Source organism: Rhipicephalus sanguineus, chromosome 7 (genome assembly GCF_013339695.2).
Source record: "Rhipicephalus sanguineus isolate Rsan-2018 chromosome 7, BIME_Rsan_1.4, whole genome shotgun sequence".
Classification (NCBI taxonomy): domain Eukaryota; kingdom Metazoa; phylum Arthropoda; class Arachnida; order Ixodida; family Ixodidae; genus Rhipicephalus; species Rhipicephalus sanguineus.
This window is the reverse complement of record NC_051182.1, coordinates 149989773-150009649: the sequence shown is the minus strand read 5'-3', so window position 1 is coordinate 150009649 and position 19877 is coordinate 149989773. Positions and strand designations below refer to the sequence as shown.

General features: G+C 48.6%; 2 protein-coding genes across 3 annotated transcripts; one reads left to right on the top strand and one right to left on the bottom strand.

The window, feature by feature from the left end:
• Window positions 1-2325: 2325 nt before the first annotated feature.
• On the top strand, window positions 2326-7141 carry LOC119399141 (putative sodium-coupled neutral amino acid transporter 7). Its single transcript, XM_037665957.2, has 3 exons — window positions 2326-2531; window positions 5376-5572; window positions 6918-7141. The coding sequence occupies exons 1-3, from the start codon at window positions 2326-2328 to the stop codon at window positions 7139-7141; spliced, it is 627 nt and encodes a 208-aa protein (XP_037521885.2).
• A 6613-nt stretch (window positions 7142-13754) lies between these two features.
• Window positions 13755-18525, bottom strand: LOC119400233 (uncharacterized). 2 transcript variants are annotated; one of them, XM_037667242.2, is made up of 3 exons: window positions 17514-18525; window positions 15993-16862; window positions 13755-15008 (listed from the first exon to the last, which is right to left on the bottom strand). In XM_037667242.2, exons 2-3 carry the CDS (start codon window positions 16221-16223, stop codon window positions 14643-14645), a joined length of 597 nt encoding a protein of 198 aa, XP_037523170.1. In that variant the 5' UTR covers window positions 16224-16862; window positions 17514-18525; the 3' UTR covers window positions 13755-14642. Both variants share the same exon structure in this region; 1 of them encodes a protein (XP_037523170.1).
• Between the last annotated feature and the right edge of the window lie 1352 nt (window positions 18526-19877).

The following is a 19877-nucleotide window of genomic DNA, read 5'->3' as shown; positions in this document are numbered from 1 at the left end:
GGCGCCGCAAAAGCTGATGTCACCTCTTTCTAGTGCACACACGCTTTCTTTAAAAAAAAGGGGGGAGGGGATCTGCAACACTTTTTGAGCATCATCAGAAAACGCTGCCGATCGGTAGTCGAGACTCCGGAGAACATGCGAGCCAAACATTATAGCCCAGCACGCTGCCAGGAATTTAGCTACCCTTCATTCTCAAAGTCATCAACAAATCACCCTCTCTTCTCTCGATGAATGATGTCATAAACCCAAAGACCACGGCCATTTGCTGATTTGAGCATCGTGAGCTGCATAGTTACCGAGACGCCGCGGGATGTCGCGACGTACCCGCGCGCTCGCTCGAGATGACACAGAAGGTATAAGCCGCGCGTTTGCAGAAAAAATAAAAGAAAACAAATTGCTCAATTTCATGACGAGCGCTGACGAGTGTAACGTAGCTTCTTGTCCCCTTGCCGTACCCCGTCTGCGTAGCTCTCAGCGTGCTCGCTGGTATGCGACCTGTAACTCCGCCAGGACTTGACGGATTCTAAATATTTTTGCGGCAGTCTATTCATGATGCAATAAACTCCTTTAATGAAACCATTCGATGATTACTAGGAAACGTGTTGCAGGACCCCTTTAAGCTCTGTTTTGCACGCCTTGTGAAGTACATAAGAAAAAAATCGCCCAGATATTCTGCGGCCTTCATGCCCAACATCGATGGCGATACTGTCGTATCCCAAAAGTTATCAGAATGCGGTAACTACCGAAAAGGTGCCGATGTGGAGAGATAGTATAGTTTATTCGAGGTTGGCCTCGGCTACAGTTTGCCCTGGCCTACCTCTCTCCACGGGGGAAGGAGGACGGGGAAGAAAGAATGCTATGAATGGCGGTTATGAGGTAAGGTGTATACAAGTCCACGCTGTGGCAACTCCTGGCTGTCTGAACAGCGTGCGGCGTATGAATTAAACCTAACTCCAGGCTGCTTTCTTACTTTATCATCTTCTATATATGTCTTGTGCATTTCAAGGACTTTCGTCTTTTATTTCAGAAAAAGAAGCACAGTTCGACATAATTTCCACATGTTGATTAAATTACGGCTCACTGCAGTTACATTGCGAGTAAAAGATGGCTAACGCGACACATGATGTCGATTAGTCATGTAGGCCATCGTTCTTAAGTCAAACTGGTGTATGCAATATTTAGGTAATGAAGAAGTTTTTCCTCACAAGAAGACCTCTCATATCGTTTATTTATTTATTTATTTATTTATTTATTATTTATTTATTATTTATTTATTTATTTATTTATTATTTATTTATTTATTCATTTTTATTGACGACAAATAGCACTCGCTGGGCTCTCGATAATGTTAAACTTTCGGATGGCTAAAAGGGTGACGCTGGAAAAAATAATCCTTGTAAGTATGGCATATGCACATCGACCGGGTCATCGCCATCTAATTCCGTCACACACGATAGCGGCGCAAGTCAGTCGCTGCTTTATTGAAGAATATACTTCAGATTGTGATACACGCAACAGCAGTGTAGATTCACGAAAAACCTTCGTCAAAATTATGCAGTCCAGACTGCATGTGAGTGAAACTGACAACAACCTCATTATATGACACGGTTTGTAAACACAGCGCTCCAAACCCATGGATAGAAAATCTCGTGTTTTACGTCCCAAAACCGCGATATGTTTATGCGGCCTGCAGCTGTGGACAACTCCGGATCAATTTGCACCGCCAAACCCATGTACACAAAAAAGATACTGAAGTAATCTGCTTCCCGCCCTCACAGCTCTAAAGGTGTTTTGATGCGACAAAAATATGTAGTACGCCAACAAGGCCTTCCAAAGGCTTCTGTCACGCTTCTTTTTTGTTTTGAGACGTCCTTCTCTTTTTGAATGTTGCCTGCTACCTCAAATTCGGTCCCGATTGCCCCATGCGCCGACTCTGTTAGTTACGACGCTATTTAGTGTGCGTTGGTTACAGCTTCTTACCTTTATCTACTGTGCGAGCAACACATGTAAATAAACGTATAATAAAGGTAAACTGAAACTAAAAAAAGAAAAAGGAGTGATATTGAGTTAATGCGGTCGACTGGGCTTCTTGGGAATTCACGATCATAGGTTTACCGACTTTTATCGTCGTCCCTGTTTTTCGTGTGCGCTGTAAACCTGAGATCATGATACATATTGAGTATTTTACTTTCATCCTATTTGTTTAGCCGCGTAAAGTGTGTGCCCACGCGTCCACTAAATGACGAAAGCGGTTGGGACGCTTTGCAGAGCCACGAGGTGGTGATTTCAGCCTACGCAGCCATGCGCCAGCGCTCTATGAGGAACATGGCTCAGGCGATCGCAATCTGCATGGCCATCCTCTTCGTAATCTACTCCACGGTGGGCTGCTTCGGCTACCTGACCTACGGTGCATCCGTGCGGCCCGATATCATGTTGATGTTCGACGCCACACAGGCTTGGGTGCTCATCGGCCTGCTGGCGCTCATATTGAAGATGGCCGTCTCCTACCCGCTGCTGGCGCTTTGTGCAAGGTGTCGTTCGCCACCCAGTGGCTCTCCTGATATGCTGTGCATTGCAGATGCGCGCCTAAGTGCACTGTTCTAGAAATTGTTAGATGCGAAGTATCTTATGGCGGAGTTCAATCCGGTGGTGGTGGTGGTGGTGTGCGGCGTGACCACCCTTACTGCGCATGCGCATACCCTCTCCCCCTCTCCACTTCCTCTCTCCCATTTCCCCTCTCCACTTTCCCTCTCCCCTCCCCCTCTCCACTTTCCCTCTCCACTCTTCCTCTGAACGCGGGCTAGACATGCCGAAATTCTCTCCTACGCAACGCCGCGATGAGCACCAGCGCATGCGCGTCCCCTCCCCCTCTCTCCTCTCCTACGCTGCCCCCCGCTCGCACGCCTGCCGGGCGCGTTCCCCGCTCGCCCTGTGAGAATTAACGGCCAGGCTAGAGGGAAGACAACACGCGCGTAGCGTTCCTCTTCGCGTTCCACGACGCGAGGTCGGTAGCATGCCCAACGAACGCCAACGGAACGCGATCGTGCAAGTGCTCCGGCTTCGCATCGCCTCTTGGTCCCCTTTAGCGGGAAATTTTATTTTCAGCGCGCATGTACGTCACTAGGTTGCAGCCTTAAAGAAGGCAAGTCCGCTTCTCGAAACGTCGGCTCCAGCACACACACTCTGTTTACGAATATTTCATCGCAAGCTTCCATTTCTCCTACTCCTGCCTCATTTTAAGGGGAGGAGGGGGGGCGGGGAGGAGGCTGGCTAGGCGTCGTGCTGGGTGCCGCATAATACTGCCCGCGCGCCACAGGTTGCCGACCCCTGGTTTAAGCTATTTGTTGCAAAAAAAGAGTTAAATTAGCAGCCGAGGACATGTTGCATGACCCTTACACAGTAGCCAGAAATTCTATTGCAAGTGTGGATTTGTAATATGTTAACCGAATTGCATAACAAATTAGAGACATGGTGAAAAGTAAGACGTCAGACTTCATCCTACAGTATTCGTTTGAAGGTGCAGTTAAAATATTTTCCCATTAGATGAAGGATATCGAGAAAGCATATCATACGATTAGGGCAACCATAACGAACGCAACTTGGTGTTTTGCTTTCATCGTAATTATTGTGCCGCTGTTTCGCTGGCATAGGAAAGTGCCACTAAGTTTGTGTTGATGAGGAATTCTCTCATAGGAAATGTGGCTGCAGCCAATGTTCCCACAATGGGACAAGCAAGTACAGCCTTATTTATCAACAAGTTGGTCTCAGTCGCATTCCCTGTTCGAAGATTCCTTATCACTCCATGCCTCCATCTTCCCCCAAATTGCCGTCAAATTGCCGGACGCCAGCAGCTTGGCTCGCAAACATTCGTGTGTTGTGCGCTCCTATGCTCATTTCTCCATATCTTACGTATGAGCATCTTCTGTTAAATATTAACAAGGGACAAAGCAGGAAATTCTGTAAGCATGTTCTGACCATTTTTTTATAAGAATGCCCAGAAGAGCATCCGAATACATTACACATGCAAGGCCCTAAACAATGGCCAGAGCTGACAAAATTAGCTGTGCGCTGTTAACAGCCCACGGCTGACAAAAAAAAAGAAAGACTAGATGTGTTTGCAGCATGTATAAACAGAAAGGGAACAGGCAATGAAGATACGGAAAGCAGACGCGATATTACCAACGGTTTTTCATTTAAATGGAAGGGCTAAAGGAAAGGGGTGTTCTATAATCACTTTGTGTTGTTATTCAAGCTGATGCTGGCTGCGCTGTTTGGTTTAGGGTTTCCGCACATGCTGCTATTTATAGAAACTAGCTGGCGCCATTATAAATCACTACATTGACTCTCTCGTTTCATTTATTCCGCGGAGAATTCGCTTTCGCTATGTAATATATTCGCAACTTGCTTTAAAAATAATATCGTGCAACAGTCGAACAAAAGGCCCTTTATTAACCTTTCTCCTCCGTCTATCGGTTCTCTGTGAAGTGTCTTCCAAATTACATGACCAGGCTCGGTGAAAACAGGTAGTAACAACGTTAACAACAAAGCGTATCCTTATTTCTGGAACAATTTTTGTATGCTCCACTTGAAAGGTATAGGATATCTCAACCGAACATAAGAGTTACTTGTATTCAGTATAACCTACGTTTGTTGGCACGTTCATTTGCGACACCTATACAGTTGTCCGCGGGTTTCCTAAATGCAATACGTGCCCTGAAGAAATATGGGCAAGCTTCTGCGTGCTCTTAGAATATTTGTCTCCGGAGGAATACTTAACGGTTACTCGAATTCAGTTCTCGGAAGATTACGATATAGTTAGGCTTAGAACTTAATTTTCCTGCGTTGTATCGCATGCAAGGTAGAAAAACAATTCTTTGAAACGCGTAATCAGCAACCAGCACGCATTACTACATATGCATATGTCTGGCAGGGGCGTAGCCAGGATTTTATTTCGAGAAGAGGGAAAATGTGCCCTTCCTATATGTATGTTCATATATACACCCACGAAGTGTAAAATGTCGGTGGGGTGAGTGTTCTGTTACCTCCCCCTCCCGGCTACGTCTACAACGTGCGGGGGTAGAATTTGAAGCGGACCTGGCATAAAAGTCATCGCCACACTGCGAAGTTCTTTCAAACCAGCGCCTTCCCCTAGTATAATGTTCGTACCGTTCTAGTTGTGATCATAAGCATCGCCTCCGTTAAGAATATATGCGTGAATTTAGCTTTTGGAAGCATTTTTGTACCATACGATCAAATGTGGCTTTATTATGTACAGCGGTGCCCTAACGGGAAATCTTGCAGGGACGCGTGAATACTGGTAACCGTACTGTTTTAATAAAGCCAACGAATGACTGTTTGCGCAACATTCCTTCCAGGGATGCAATCGAAGAGCTGTACCTGGAGCTACGCGGAGGTCCACCCGAAGACCGGAACGAAGTGCACGCCCGCATGATGAAGCTCAGTCTCGCCTGGTTCGCCAGCACCGTGGGTGTCGCCATATTGCCTTTGGACATCGGTGTGGCCATCAAGTGCCTTGGATGCCTGTCCGCGCTCAACGTATTTCTGTTTCCCGGTAAGCCCGGGGGATGTAATGAGTTGCCGCGAAGAAAAAGATGCAGCGCCGCAGCTGTAGCCACTGGGGCGTGGCGATACAGTTATCCATTACGCTAACGAGTCCCGAGTGACGAATATTGCCCAAACCCAAGAAGAACTTACTTGTGTGCCACAGAGCAGAGACATAGCCTCTTCTCCCCCCCCCCCCTCTCTCTCTCTTAATGTACATACATCGGAATTCAAGTCCATATTGTTGTTCACTGTAACCTTCGTGAGTGAGAGATGCTTTGCGAACCGCACATGTATATTCCGCGTCTATTTTCTTTTCCTGGAAAACTAAAAAAAGAGCATTGCAGTGTAAAAAAGTATGCAGTGGCTTAGCTCGGCTATGCCAAGATATACGTAGCGTTAGCAAAGGTTCAGCTGATTATTCTTAGCTTTCCAGATTGTCTAGGATTATTAGCCTTCTTCTGTGCATTCTTCGTACGCTGAACCGCTAATTGCCAGGCAACAACTTCGGGATCCGATGAGATAAGCTTATCGGCTCTTCTGCGCCGTCGAGCAGCATTTGCGCTCTCCTTTTCCATGGCGATACCGACGTGCAAACGCCAGTCAGAGGCGCTATCAAGCGGCTCCAGCGCAGTGTCAGACGGCGACTGCACAGCGACGGCGAATAGCTGCGGCGCCAGTGTGTCTGCCATGGCTACGACGTCACTCCTCTCGAATGCGCAGACCGGCAGCGGCGACTCGCGCGCGGCGGTGGCGGAGTCTGCCCGCGCGCCGGCGCCAGTGTGTCTGCCGCGGCTACGACGCCAATCCTCCCGAACGCGCAGACCAGCAGCGGCGAGCCGCGCGCGGCGGTGGCGGTGAGATGCCGGCTCCGGTGAGCCGGCAGCTGTGTGACATCACCGATCCTCGCACATGCGCAGCACGGCTCATAAGGATCCACGCGAAATTGGCTCCGGTTAGGCCAGTGTAGCTAACGCTACAAAACTGTTCGCAGCGAAAACTGGCGATAAGCATTTGTAGATGAGGACACGCGTTGAAGCTGGGGAATTGAGGCTGCGCAGTACACAAACCGGATCAAGTTGCTGTAGGAACACCGATACTATAGGATCTCTTTGTATTTCCGTACCTCAGTATCAGGGGAAATAAAGTGGAGTTCCGTGTATTGACCCCCACCCCCTGCCCCTAGAAAGAAAGCAAAAAAAAAAAAAACTAATTTACACATATTGCTTCGTCTTTTCGATGCAGTGCTTAGGCTAAGTTTCATTCCTTGGAATGGTCTCTCCTCCAGCTGTTCCCTGTTGTGCAATGTATGCAGTGCATGGTTGTCTTCCCTTTTGCGGCACGTCCCTCCACAGGCCCTGTGCCTGCTCTGACGACAGACCTCGCCCTGTTTCTGCTTTTAGGCATGTGCCTCCTGGGCTACACCCAGCTGAAGGATTCCTCGACCACCTACCGGCACTGCCTCATGCTTGTCGGCGCCCTCATGGTGATTGTGGGGGCCGTCATATTCGTCGGGGTTTTGCTGCATGTCCTGCTCGTCGATCTCGTCTCCCGACACGCCAACCACCTCTGCTCCTGACAGCGACCAATCGACATATTTGTACTCTGCTATATCTATGCAATAACAATGTGGCGGTGTGCGGTGGAGTTCTCTATTTATATAAGCCGGTGTGTGCTTGAATGTAGTGCCGAAATAAACACGCTATGTCGTGTCTGCACTGCGAATGTCATGCACTGTTATATATGCATATACGCGGTCATAGGCTGTCTTTTTATTAGTTTACGCCTATTACGAATGTACAGTCGCGCTCAATATTACTTGCAACAGGGGAGCGCGTGGCCTCATGAGTTCAAAGAATGCGGATGGCTTCAACTTGTTTTCATTTCAGCAACTAAGTTAAATTTTCTTATTTGGAATAATCTCCGAGTGCGAGAACAGTGTTTAGTTATGGAAATAAGGGCTAGTGGAAGCCACGAGCAGTCTTTGAACTCGTGATGCCACGCGCTCCCGTGTTGCAAGTCATATTGAGCGCGACTGTACACAGTGCCTGGACGACCGCACTTCGAGATACGGCATTGTTGGGAATTATTTGTCCCCCAGATGAACATACAAACTAGAGTTGGCATGGGCTGCGATTATTTCTGACAGCAGAAAGCTGCTGGGCGAATTACCTTCGGCATCGAACTTGCGCATTCCTACTGCTGTCAGCCTCACACGCAAATATATGTATCAGTGTGTTTGTATGCATATATGTAAACGAAAATTACAGCCCTTTTCTGGGGCAGAAAAGTGAGAATATCTCTGTAATTACCTTTATTCTTTAAAAAAGAGGACTCCAGCAGTGACCATCGTGTGCGTGGGAGGAAGAAGAACGATGACGTAACTTGTACGTACGCGACCATAAGGCACGACAGCGCAGTGGAACTTATTACACACGTATTACCGTTATGGTGATTCAAGTTCCTTTGCTAATTACTCCACCAAAAAGTTTAGAGATGTCGGTAGTAGATGTTCAACATCGAATTCGTTGTGTATGTCAAAAAAAGATTGTTATATAGTAGAAAAGCTTCGTCTCACGAGGAGTTACTCTGAATAATTGTATTCTACAGATGTAATGAGACGAACGCGCATAACGACTTCTAAACGCTAACTTACCCGGTGTGATGATGAACGATATGGATCAGTAGAATAATCTGGAAAATATCGAGCTGCCTGACTTATGAACGGGAAACATTTCAACTAAGGCTCAATTGTATTGTATCCATGAGGAGCAAGTTGCGATCTTGCAAAAAAACAAAAACAAAAGAAAGCAAAAGCGTAATTCAACATTCGATATGGGGACAAGGGTGTTATCGTCTCATATGTTAAGTGAATGATAGATTGCTGATTAAGCGCATTTTACGTCTGTTTAGCGGTCTATAATCCAATTAATCGCAACACAGTGTTATCTTAACGTTTGCAAAAGTGCATCCGTAAGGCGGCTTAAAGCTGCACATGCGCAAAACTTAACAGTCATGTTAATTAGCGCTGCGTGCGCGCGTATACCCGCGCATATCTGGTTTTGCGGACTCTTGCGGTGCGCTCTCGCGAAATATCGTTGATGACGAGGACGTCCGATATTCCTCAAATTCGCGGGCGTTGAGCTTAACGCTGGGTGAGCGATGAGGCTGCGGTGTTGTGCTATAGATGTATCTTCACAGAGAACCATGTAAGATGAATCGCGTCTCCATTCCACGTTGTTCTATGGCTGCAAACACGTTCCAACACTCCTTGCAGTCAGAACATTCCTCGCAGCACTGCCCGCTTACCTCGGTCGCTAGCGGCGACCACGGACAAGCGCTAATCAGTGATCTTTATCTGTCCTCTGTCGAACCCGCGCTATCCATTATTTCAGATTATTAGTCCACTATACAGTCACAAAACCAAGCGAAGGGCCAGATTTGGGTACCTTCTCTGCCCATCAGAAAAAACCGGAGGCAAATGTTAAGTACTTTGCAGTAAACCCCTTTTATTGCTCTGAAGGACCCTTTGCGGAAAGAAGTTGCACCGATGACACACGGAACCGCACCAGGTTCTTTACGTTGTTCGTCGCTTCCGCGATTAGCTCCGGTTTTTCAGATGAGAGCCGAAAAAGAATAATGGAGCCACTGGTTAAATCGGCAGGAAAGAAAACATAAAAAAAATACCGCGCGGTTTGTTGGCGCTTTTGTTGACGGCACCCACTGCGCAGACTCCAATGCATCACACTATCGACGATGTGAAGGACACTGCAGGAATACAAGGTGTCGGCGCTAGAGACGTAATGTGGGCGTACGGAGGGTTACATCAATGGCTCGGCAGAGCATTTTTTTAGGGATCACGCATATTTACATCATCATAAACGGAAATGAGACCGCACCCGGATAGCCGTTGTTGAAAGGCTGCATTGTGTAGTTGTGCAGGCTGTGAGAGAGAAAACAAAGTAGATACGGGATCTGCATGCACTCTAAGCCGCAAAGGTGCGAAATGGGAGTAAGTGCTGCATTTCGTCCCCGCAACAGATAGTTAGTCCCCGGAGGGATTAACTGCAAGACGAGGGTGCCGTGTGCAAAGTGAGACCACAGGGAGCAACGTTTACTCCCATGAAACTTTCAGGCGCAGTGGCGGCCTCGAACGAATGTTCAGCATGCGCGTATTCAAAGAGTCCGCTAAATAAATTAACTGTTAACAGTTCATTTAAGTGTCAACGGTCTTGTCAACTACGGCAACTGCGGCAGAAGTAAAGTAATATCGTTCATAGGGCATAATAATAAACAAATGTGAAGAAGCTCCCACAAAAAAAAAAAGTGCTCGCGCCCAAGCTGTATCAATGCGCGGCGTGGTGTTCTCGTCGTATGGGTGGCAAGCTAGGACTCGGCGGTTTTGCGGTGTGTTGTGGATGTGTTCACGTTTCGTGGTTGCGATTGCTGTCACTTGCGGTGCACTGAATCATCTTCGCGTAGAGTTAACTGTATATGCTACCTTTAGGTAGCATATGCTACCTAAAGGTAGCATATACAGTAACTCTATATGAACGCAGCTAGGAAGCTTGTGTATTCCGTGTTTCAGTCTCCGGTGAGTCTCCGGGCTTTGGTGGGTTAGGAGAGGTGCGTTCCTGAGGTTGGTAGGCATGTCGTAGCACGCGTTTTCTGTCAGGCATAGGTCGGCAAAAAATGTTGAGCTCACTCAGACTCACTCAGCAAAATTTTCCTCAGCCGGACTGAGAGTCACTAAAAATTTTCTCAACCGGAATCGCTCAGACTCAAGCCCACCAAATATTGACCCAGACTCACGCACGTTCAGACTCACGGCTTGATGAGAGTCTGAGTGAGCCGACTCATTAGTGAGTTGGCCGACCTATGGTGTCAGGACTCTGATCACGGTGTTTGCGTAATGGAGGTAGGCTATTCCTTCTGTGTATGCTCTTGGAAAAATAAATTTCGTTTGATGAATTGAAACAAGTATACTTATAGGAACTTTTGCTCTTGAGTGAGCATATACTTGTTCAACTGCTTGACGGCCACCGCAGCAACCAGGCCTTCAGGGAGAGCTCAGGCTTGCTCTTGTAGGTGCAGGCTCAACAGGTTGTAAGGGCAGAATGCAGAAGAAGGGGTGGGAATTGGGGGGGGGGGGGTCACTTGCTTTTCCTGTGTCAAAATTTGAGAGACAAAGTGCGTGATTCGCTCCACTCCCCCCCCCCCCCCCCCCCTTTCACTTGCGCTTCCCCGAATGACTCGAACAAAGGCACTGACTGCGGCTTTCCACAGTGGGTAGTAGTTCGAGAAATGGCGTAAAACACTCCAGAGATGGCATGAAACCCCAAAAAGGGGAACAAGGAAGCAAGACAGCCGTCCGACTCTTTAGTGCACCCCCAAAAATAAGCTAACAAAAAGCCCAAGCTTCGTCAAGCTGATTCTATAGTTCAAGCTCTGAGCCAGCGCGTCCTTCAGTTTTCTCAATTCCATTAACACAACCGCATGAGAGGTTGGTGGTAAAGTTTAGGATAATCGAAAAGCCGGCACCAGGTGAAGTCACATCGCGCCAGTTAAGTTTGTCGCGAATATTAAATCCACGATAAAAGTATGCAAGACGCTTTAGGAGCCTGCAAAATGCAAACCAGAGGTTTGATATGCATGACAATTATGCCATAGAAATAAGGAATGATAAATGAAGGAAACGTTGCGGACGAAATTAAGATAGTTAGTTTATTTTCTGTAGGACACGAAATGAAAAAAATAGCGAGAGGATAGAAAATACGCTTTTTCTAGATATTTGCCTCCAGTTTGTAAAATAAAATAATGATAGCCTGAGTAAAATATCTGTCCGCAACATTTCCTCCATATACTCGAAAAACATGGCTGATCCCTCAGTCATAGAAATCGGTATGAGACGAAAGGAAAACGTGTCTTCACAAGACGTAGTTGAGCATTTGTTGTGCATTGTTTTTTTGCCCCGATGGCGAAGGAATGAATGCTATAGCAACAAGTTGTAATGTCACGTGAAGAACGGCATGCAGCTCGAAACTTGCAACGCCCTGCTCAAGCAGAAAGGACGCACGGAACAAACATACACAGGATCAGCGCGAACTAATAGCTGTCACAGCTCGACAGTTAAAGCGCGCTGGTCAAATATAAAGGAGGGCGCACGAAACGAACGCACAAGTATACACAGGATGAGCGCGAACTGTCACAGTTATAATAATAATATCTGGGGTTTAACGTCCCAAAACCACGATATGATTATGAGAGACGCCGTAGTGGAGGGCTCCGGAAATTTCGACCAACCTGGGGTTCTTTAAGGTGCACCTAAATCTAAGTACACGGGCCTCAAATATTTTCGCCTCCATCGAAAATGCAGCCGCCACAGCCGGGATTCTATCTCGCGACCTTCGGGTCAGCATTCGAACGCCATAACCACTAGACCACCGTGGCGGGGCAACTGTCACAGTTGTAACTCATTTGTTTGAGCGCAGCGCGCTTCTTTCGCAAAAGCGGTCGCTGCAGTGAGCGAAGTGACCTTCGTGCTCTCTGTAACTTCAATGCAAACTTGCGGTGAGAGCGCAAGACGTACAAGATAAGCGCGCGTACAGATATCCCCCAAACTCCGGGTATGTACTTAATCAGATCCGCATCGAATTTCTTGATCGCGATCCCCAATGGTCGCTCCTGTCACGGGCGTCGAGAGGGGAGGTCCAAAAGGGGCACTTGGGCCACTCACTCCAAAGCCAACACAACACTCGCACCCCCACCCCCCTTCCCGGCCAAGCTACACAAGCGATCCCCCCTCCCCTACCGCGACGCAACACCCCCCAAAAGGCAAAATGCGGCCATAACCCATGCCTGCATACACGGCGCAAACTAATTCGGATCTAGTCTAGCGCAGACGCCTGCCCTATCGCGATCTGGGAGCCAGAGTGAAGCACGGCATCTCGTTGGGGTAGTCGGTTCATAGATCCAGCAAAATTTTAAACTACGCAAAGACCACAGGACGAAAAAGGGAACACAGACATACACCCGAAGCGCAGAACTTGCAACCGATTTTATTTACTTAAGGCAAATGATTTATAGCTTCTTCAAGATAATAAAACAACAGAGCAAGGATCAATCACAATGACACTGTTAAGGACAACAGCAAGAACTCGTGTGCATCGCATACGCGGTAGTAATGTGATCGAAGAATTGTATTTCTATCCTTGATAGTGCCACAAAAGAAGAGCCGACACAGATATCTCCAATTTTTGCGACGTGAAACGCCCCGATGACTTCACAATCGGTTGTACACTTCGCCTTCTTTTTCAGACGAGGCAAACAGTGGTGGTGACTATCGCGACTCTTGCAAAACCAAGTGCAATTTCTGCCCCTTCAGTGGAGTAATAGGACGGCAGAATGGGCGAGGAAACAAACAGAGGGTGCAGATATCCTACACCCTAAGGAAAAAAAAAACTATTTTGACTCCTTTCGGGGAGTCTTGACTTGCCACGTATGTGATTCTATAAAGAGGCACGTAAACTCTCTTTAGATATCATTATGCCCTCTGCCGAGAGTCTTGTGACCCAGAGGAGTGTTAACGCGCCTCATTAAAGATAGTCATTACGGGGCAAGTCAAGACTCCCCGAAAGGAGTCACACTCTCTTTTTTTTATTACAGTGTAGTTGCCATCAAGTGTTAGAAAGTGACCTGGACTGGCCGCGTAACAGAGAGTCCGATCTTGCGTCCGATCCGACGTGCGGCGTCGAATGATCCGGCATGCGGCGTACGACGATTCAGCACACAAGGGGCGAACGAGCAGTCAACCGCAGGCTCCACCCACATGCGGCGCCTGTAGGCTCGGAAAAGTTCGCACCTTCGCAAAACAAACAACTTTGGACAGCCACGCTTCGTTCTATAACAAAATAATCAATGAAACTACGCCTGCGCTAGGGATTATCGGACGACGGCCTACGCCGTTCGCGATCAAACGCGCTCTCGTCATAAAGTGCTTGTTTTTCTTTCTTTTGTTTAACACAATTAAGCTTTCTACTCTCATCTCATATGTCTATGTATGCAATGATGTTCTCGACGCCCTGATGAGCAAAGAAGGTAGGAGAGAAGCGAGCCGGCTCGCCGAGACGGCCGGTGTCGTTGTGTTTAGCTGCGCAATGGCCTCGCATCGCTGCTCGCCATCGCGCTAGGTTTGGAAACGGGCGCTGTCATGCAGAAATGGTACACCACAAACATAACTTTATTCAATCAGGAAATATTTCACGTCACAAGTAAATTCTACTCGATCTTTACCAAGCCGTCGCAAGTGGCGATGCCGGCAAATGCTTCCAGGATCGACTCGCCTTAGCCACGGTGACCGAAGTGGTGCCAAGGGCGCCACCAACGGCGTGACGCCACAAGTCTCGCGTGCTGCGATTGGCTGCGACCGTCCGAATGTCGGATGCGGAGACGAAAACACCTGCCCGGTTTGCTGCGCGCCGGGCATGCGATCCGACTGTGCCATATACGACAAAACGTCACCGTTGCGGCTGCCGCACCGCCGCGTCGGACGTAGGATCGCATACAAAATCGGACCATCTCCATCTCCATTAATGCGTAGAACACACAACCGGTCTACGGCAAGAGCAACAGAATGGTTACCAAGGGATAGGAAACGCGGTCGATGATGACAGAGAGTTAGACAGTGTGTAGAAACTACGACGTTCGCAGGAATAAAATGGAATCTCCCCGCACAGGATACGTTCAACTACAGATCTTTCGCAGAGGTCTTCGTGCTGCAGTGTAATAAAACAGGCTGAGAATGATGATGACAAGCTTCTGGTCCTGATCGAGTCTAATCCGCATGGGCCTGATTGCGATAAAAAGTGCGCGTGTGATCCCCGTAATAAAAATCAGTAAAGTATATTCTCAGGTGGAACCAAGAATTGGAAACATGGAAATGGATTTGATGGAAACTATGTGTATGCACACGTGCTACAGGCTACTGCACCGCGCGACTCGAGTCGTTGAGTATTGAGCGCGGAATTCCGCGAAGTACCCGTTCACACATTACGGCAGCCACAAGTTCACGCCAGCGCATGTCAGCGTGATGCTACATCCGCAATGTTTACGTATTCGCGTATGTAGAACCAGCACACCAAGGGAAAGTCCAGGATGTGGAGGGCTTGGGCGTCGTGGTCTAGGCGCGTGGCCCTCCGCTTCCGGACCACGCCCGTCAGCCACAGGAAGTCGTGGACGTCGAGGCTACGCACACGCGAGACCGCGTGCTTGACCTTCTCCTGGGCCTTTGCGTCGGTCAGACCGGCGTCGTCGCGGACTCGTTCCGGCAGCAGCGGATGGTCGTGCAGTTCTTCAATAGCGCTCGCTCCGTCACCGCTTTCTTCGCCCAGGACAAACTTGACCGCGGCACTCATGCGGAAAGCGTTCTGGCGCACCAAGTCCTGCAGCTGTAAATGCAGTGTTTTGTAGATAGTTGACATGGGCTCTGTTATCACACAAGAAAAAAAAATGTCAGTGCCGTCCACAACCATCACTGTCATTGCCAGAAGTAATTTGCATAAATTTGCATTTCAATCTTACTTCACTACTTCGCAAAAGTAATACTAACGCAATGTCATACTTTCTACGGGCCCGTGTAACGCCTTTGACTATTGTATAGTGCCACGGCAACGTACGCGTTAGCGCATTTCTTGATCATTTCCTTTCCCTCTCATTTTTCTATACACCTTTCCCATTCCCCCACCGTAGGGTAGCCAACAGGGCATGTGTCTGGTCAACCTCCCGGCCTTCTATTTGTCTTCTTCTTACCTTCGGCCAGCTGTAATTTGGAACGTAAACTAATCACATTGAACAATGTTTTAGAATAGCCATTAGTAATCTAGTCACTTGTTACGGGTGATTTCGCCCATAGGCGTGCGCCTGAGGGGGCAGGGCGACCGCTCCCCCTAATCATCAAAAGCGGGGGCGCCAACTCTGCTCCGTACATTGACTAAGTCGGAGCTTTCATGACATTTTGTAAAGCGCAGGATTATGGCTATGCAGATTTTTTTTGTTTGTATTATGATAATGGCGACCAAGCACCTTTGATGTTGCACTGAAAGAACTGTTTCCTTACCACTTTTACCCAAGAAAGTTAGGCACCGATGGCAGGCCTTTGTAGAAAGGACGTCACCGCGTCATTTTCATCGTTGCAGCCATTGTGCAGCTCATATTTTTTAATACTCGACCAACCAAGGGGCGGCGGGGTGCGCTGCGGTAAATCTCCCCTCCCCCCCCCCTTCCCCCAGTATGGAAAGCGCAACGATGCACGCCTATTATTCGGCCACCTCTGCTTTGAATTCACAGGTGTCTGGGGCCCCCACCCAAGAACCCCTGGCGGGGAGTTGCTTGAACGCTATACTTGAGCGAAAGTAACAAGCGGTAGACCTTACCTCCAATGCCGCCTCACGAAAGCCTACGGAGAGTCTGTCGTTGCATATGGCGGGGCAGAAAACTTTCATTTCAATGCAAGCCGGAGTAAACACGAACTCCCCGAGGCTACGATGATCGCGGGCGGTCTGGCAGAGCGCATCCAAATGCGACGTTTTCAACTTGAATCCGACCAGTCGCAGCTTGACGATGCTGGAATTGTTCGCAAGTGCCGAGACCAACCTGTCGCACATGTGTGCGCAGTCAGCGCACGGACCGATCGATATGAAATGAACGGCGATGACTGTCACGTCCGTTAGTGTGGACGCACGCGATAACCAGGTGAGCCATTCGTCGAAGCCCTGTTCCCCAGTCGTATAGCAGATGACCCGGAAGATGGTCCAAGCACCCAGAGCATTTTGCAGCAGGCGATATCATTTTCCTTGACCAACGGGTAGAATTGCAGCAGAAATTGGAGCCGGAGGAACTTCAAGGAGCGAAGTTTCGGCAATGCAAGCAGTTTGCGCGAATTCTCGGAAGAAACGAGCAGCTCCTGCTCGAAGGAAACGCTCTGCCAGAGACTATGCTCTTCTGTCAGTCTGGAGGGGATCTCTTCGTCGGGCATATACTCTGACGAATGTATACCGTCCCAAACGACGACGTTCGTCAACGTCCGGTTGTCTTGCACAGCAGCGTATAGACTATCCAACTGCGTCTCGCCCATGCCTGCTATTGAGATGTAGAGGTCGCGCAATCTGTGGGCCTCCCGCAAAGCGTCGATCAAGGATTCCGGCAACAGGGTTGTGAGCATTCGGCTTGGTGTTGGCAGCTGCAGGCTTCGCAACTTTGAACACCGAAGAACGACTTGAGCGAAGCCTTCACTCACTGGTGTGCTGGAAAACAAGCGCGCAAGAAAGGATTTGAATGTGTAAACGAACACTAGTTTTGCTACACGTAAAAAGTTGCCGCGCTGGCACACTATAATTATAGCGCCCGGCTGCTGACCCGAAAGCCTGAAAGGCGCGAGTGTAATCGCAGCGATCGCATTACGGCGGAGGTGAAATGCTATAGAGTCCGGTGTGATGTGCGATGTCAGTGCACGTTAAAGAACACCTGGTGATCTAAATTTTGCGAGCCCTCCACTACAGGTTGCCTCATACTCATTATGGCTTTGGCACGGAAAACCCCAGAAATTAATGTTGTGATTAAAAAGAAAACATCAGTCTGGAAAAACAGGCTAGCAGAGACGTAGAAGTGGCAAGGATAGAGCTTCTTAAATAATAATAATTTTTGGAATTTACCATACCAAAACCCCGATATGATTATGGGAGGCACCGTAGTGGAGGGCTCCCAAAATTTTGACCGCCTTAGGTTCTTTAAAGTGCACTTAATCTAACCACACGGGCCACTGGCATTTCGCCTCCATCGAAATGCGGCCGGTATTCCATCTCCTGACCTTCGGGTCAGCAGTCGAGGACCATAACCGCTAGACCTACGTGGCCGGCTTTGCGAGTGGGATAACTGGAGTCGAGTGGCGTACTTACTAGATTTCAACAGCCATCTTCATTTTCACGTATAGTTCTTCCAATGTGGCCATTTCAGCGAACGTTTTAGTCAGCCTCAGCCACAGTACGCGGTCCCAGCAGTGTTCCCGATCAATCAACGTGAGCTTTCTTAGGACAGCCAGTCTTCTGGGCAAGTACAGGGATCCCAGTTGAGCCGGCTCAGTAAGGCCGTCTCGGAGCAGAGTCCAGTTCACAGAGAAGTCCGTCAGGCCTCGGTTGTCTGTGAGCGCCCAGAAGAACGCCAGTGCATTCTTTGGTCCCAATAGCACGTTGCTAACATCGAGCGTCGTCAGATGCTTCAGGGATTGGTCCAGGAGTTGGCCACAAACAGGCTCGATGAAAGCGAAATGCAGATCCCTGGCTTCCTTGAACGCGAGCTTCTCTAGTGACGTCAAAGAACAGACGAGAGCGAAGACGCCTTCATGAAGCCTCGCGTCGGAACCGTGGCGAATTACCCGTCGTCTCTTTCGTCTTTTTGTATATGCACTGTTTTCAAGAGGACGTACCAAGTATACAGTCAAGCTCTTCACGGCGGAACAACGTTTCAGGGCTCGTCGGACGCACTTGGGCCATGGAGTGGTGGAGTACATTTCCAAAGATGACAAGCATCGGTGATTGGCAATCAGGTCGTGGACAAGGTTCATGGACGACGTTTCGAGCCACTCCATCGGCTTCCAACTGAAGAAGATTTTACACAAGGGTGTGCGCGACACCGCCATGCGGACACCTCCAACCTGTCGGTGGTCTTCACGAATCTCGAGCCCGATGTCTAAGAGCACCTTATTGATGGCTGCCCGATGCTGGAGGAGCTGGCAAGTGACGTCACTGCTCTTGGTGCACGGAACGAGCAGCTCGCTCGGATAACCTCGAGCTCGATGTTGAAGAAGCGCCATGCTGGTAGCTACGGCTTCCACCTCAAGACAAGAACTTGCTCTAGAAAGCCTATTGGCTGCTGCAATAGGAAGTAAAAGAATGTTACGAGTACAGGTTATACGCAAGAAAAACCAGCGAGGACGAAGAAAAAGGCCCGCTCACTCGTACCGCGTCGCCGGAATTACAACCTATTTATCGACGATCCACGCGCATTTATACACATAATCCCGCGCAAACGCACAAGCTACAGCCAGAGACCTATCAGCCGCCTTATAGTTATCCACTTTCCCATAGAATTCGTCACATTTTTTTTTCATTATTGTAATAATCTCGGCAAGTTTGTGATAATCTCGGCAAACCTACCCATTATTTTGATGCGGGCACTCTTCATGGAGTTAGCGCTGGATCTTTAAGCTCCCCCATGCGTAGAATGCTGGTTTGGGGGAACAGAGGCTCGCAACAATTGCATTACGTCATTTGCGAAGCTAGGTCCGTGCTCGATCGTGCATTGTAAGCGTGCTTTTTGAGGCGTTCAATTAAACAGTGTCCCGTGTGGCCGACCTGAGCATTCCTGCAATACGTGAGGAGTCGATAAACCGCACTTACGCTGCGCTTAGTTAAAACAGTTCGGTGACTGGTTTTGCAAGCACAATCGCGCTTACCGCCGTAGAAGAGGACTCGACGGCTAAAAAGCTTGCGGGGTGCTGAAATATACCAAGTTCACGGCAAACTTTGGGACACTCTTTTGAGCCCGTGAGACGTGTTGTGAAAGTATGACATAACCTCAATATTGCTTGCCTCATCTAGTAGTAGAGCATGTGGTTTCCTTGTTTTCCAGGCTATCGTTTCACCAGCCGGCAACAGAACGGACAACGGGAACCCAGATGCCCTTAACGGACCCACCTGCTCATTAGAGTCTTTCCTGTGCGATATTTTGCCGCTAGTAAAGAGAGCACGCACAAGAAAGACACGTACACGACGACAAGGGCGGCCCTTGCCGTCGTGTTTGTGTCTTTCTTGTGTGTGCTGTCTTCACTCTTGGCCAGGCCCGTAGCCAGGAATTTTTTTCGGGGGGGGGGGGGGGGGCACTTGCTGAAAGCCTTGACTATTTGAGAAAAACGCCTATTTTCATTATTTATTTTCGGTAAAACACCAGGTATCATAAAAATTTCGAGCAGGCCCGCCCCCCCCCCCCTCCCCCTGGCTACGGGCCTGCTCTCGGCACAATGTCGTAAAGTAAGCAATACAAACTAGGCCAAGAAGAATGTCTCCTCAAGAGTCTTTTCTGGATCTTCTCAGTGTGTTCTTAAGGTCCACAATTGTGCAGCACGGATACAACTATATATAAAGTCCGTAAACAAGGTATCTATCGGGTCGAATGTCGTGCTAGCGCTGCGTGCGGTATTTTTGACTAAATTCGGCTAAGCTCAAAGCGGAGTCTACTTCATGGCGCACGTGTTGTCAAAGTAT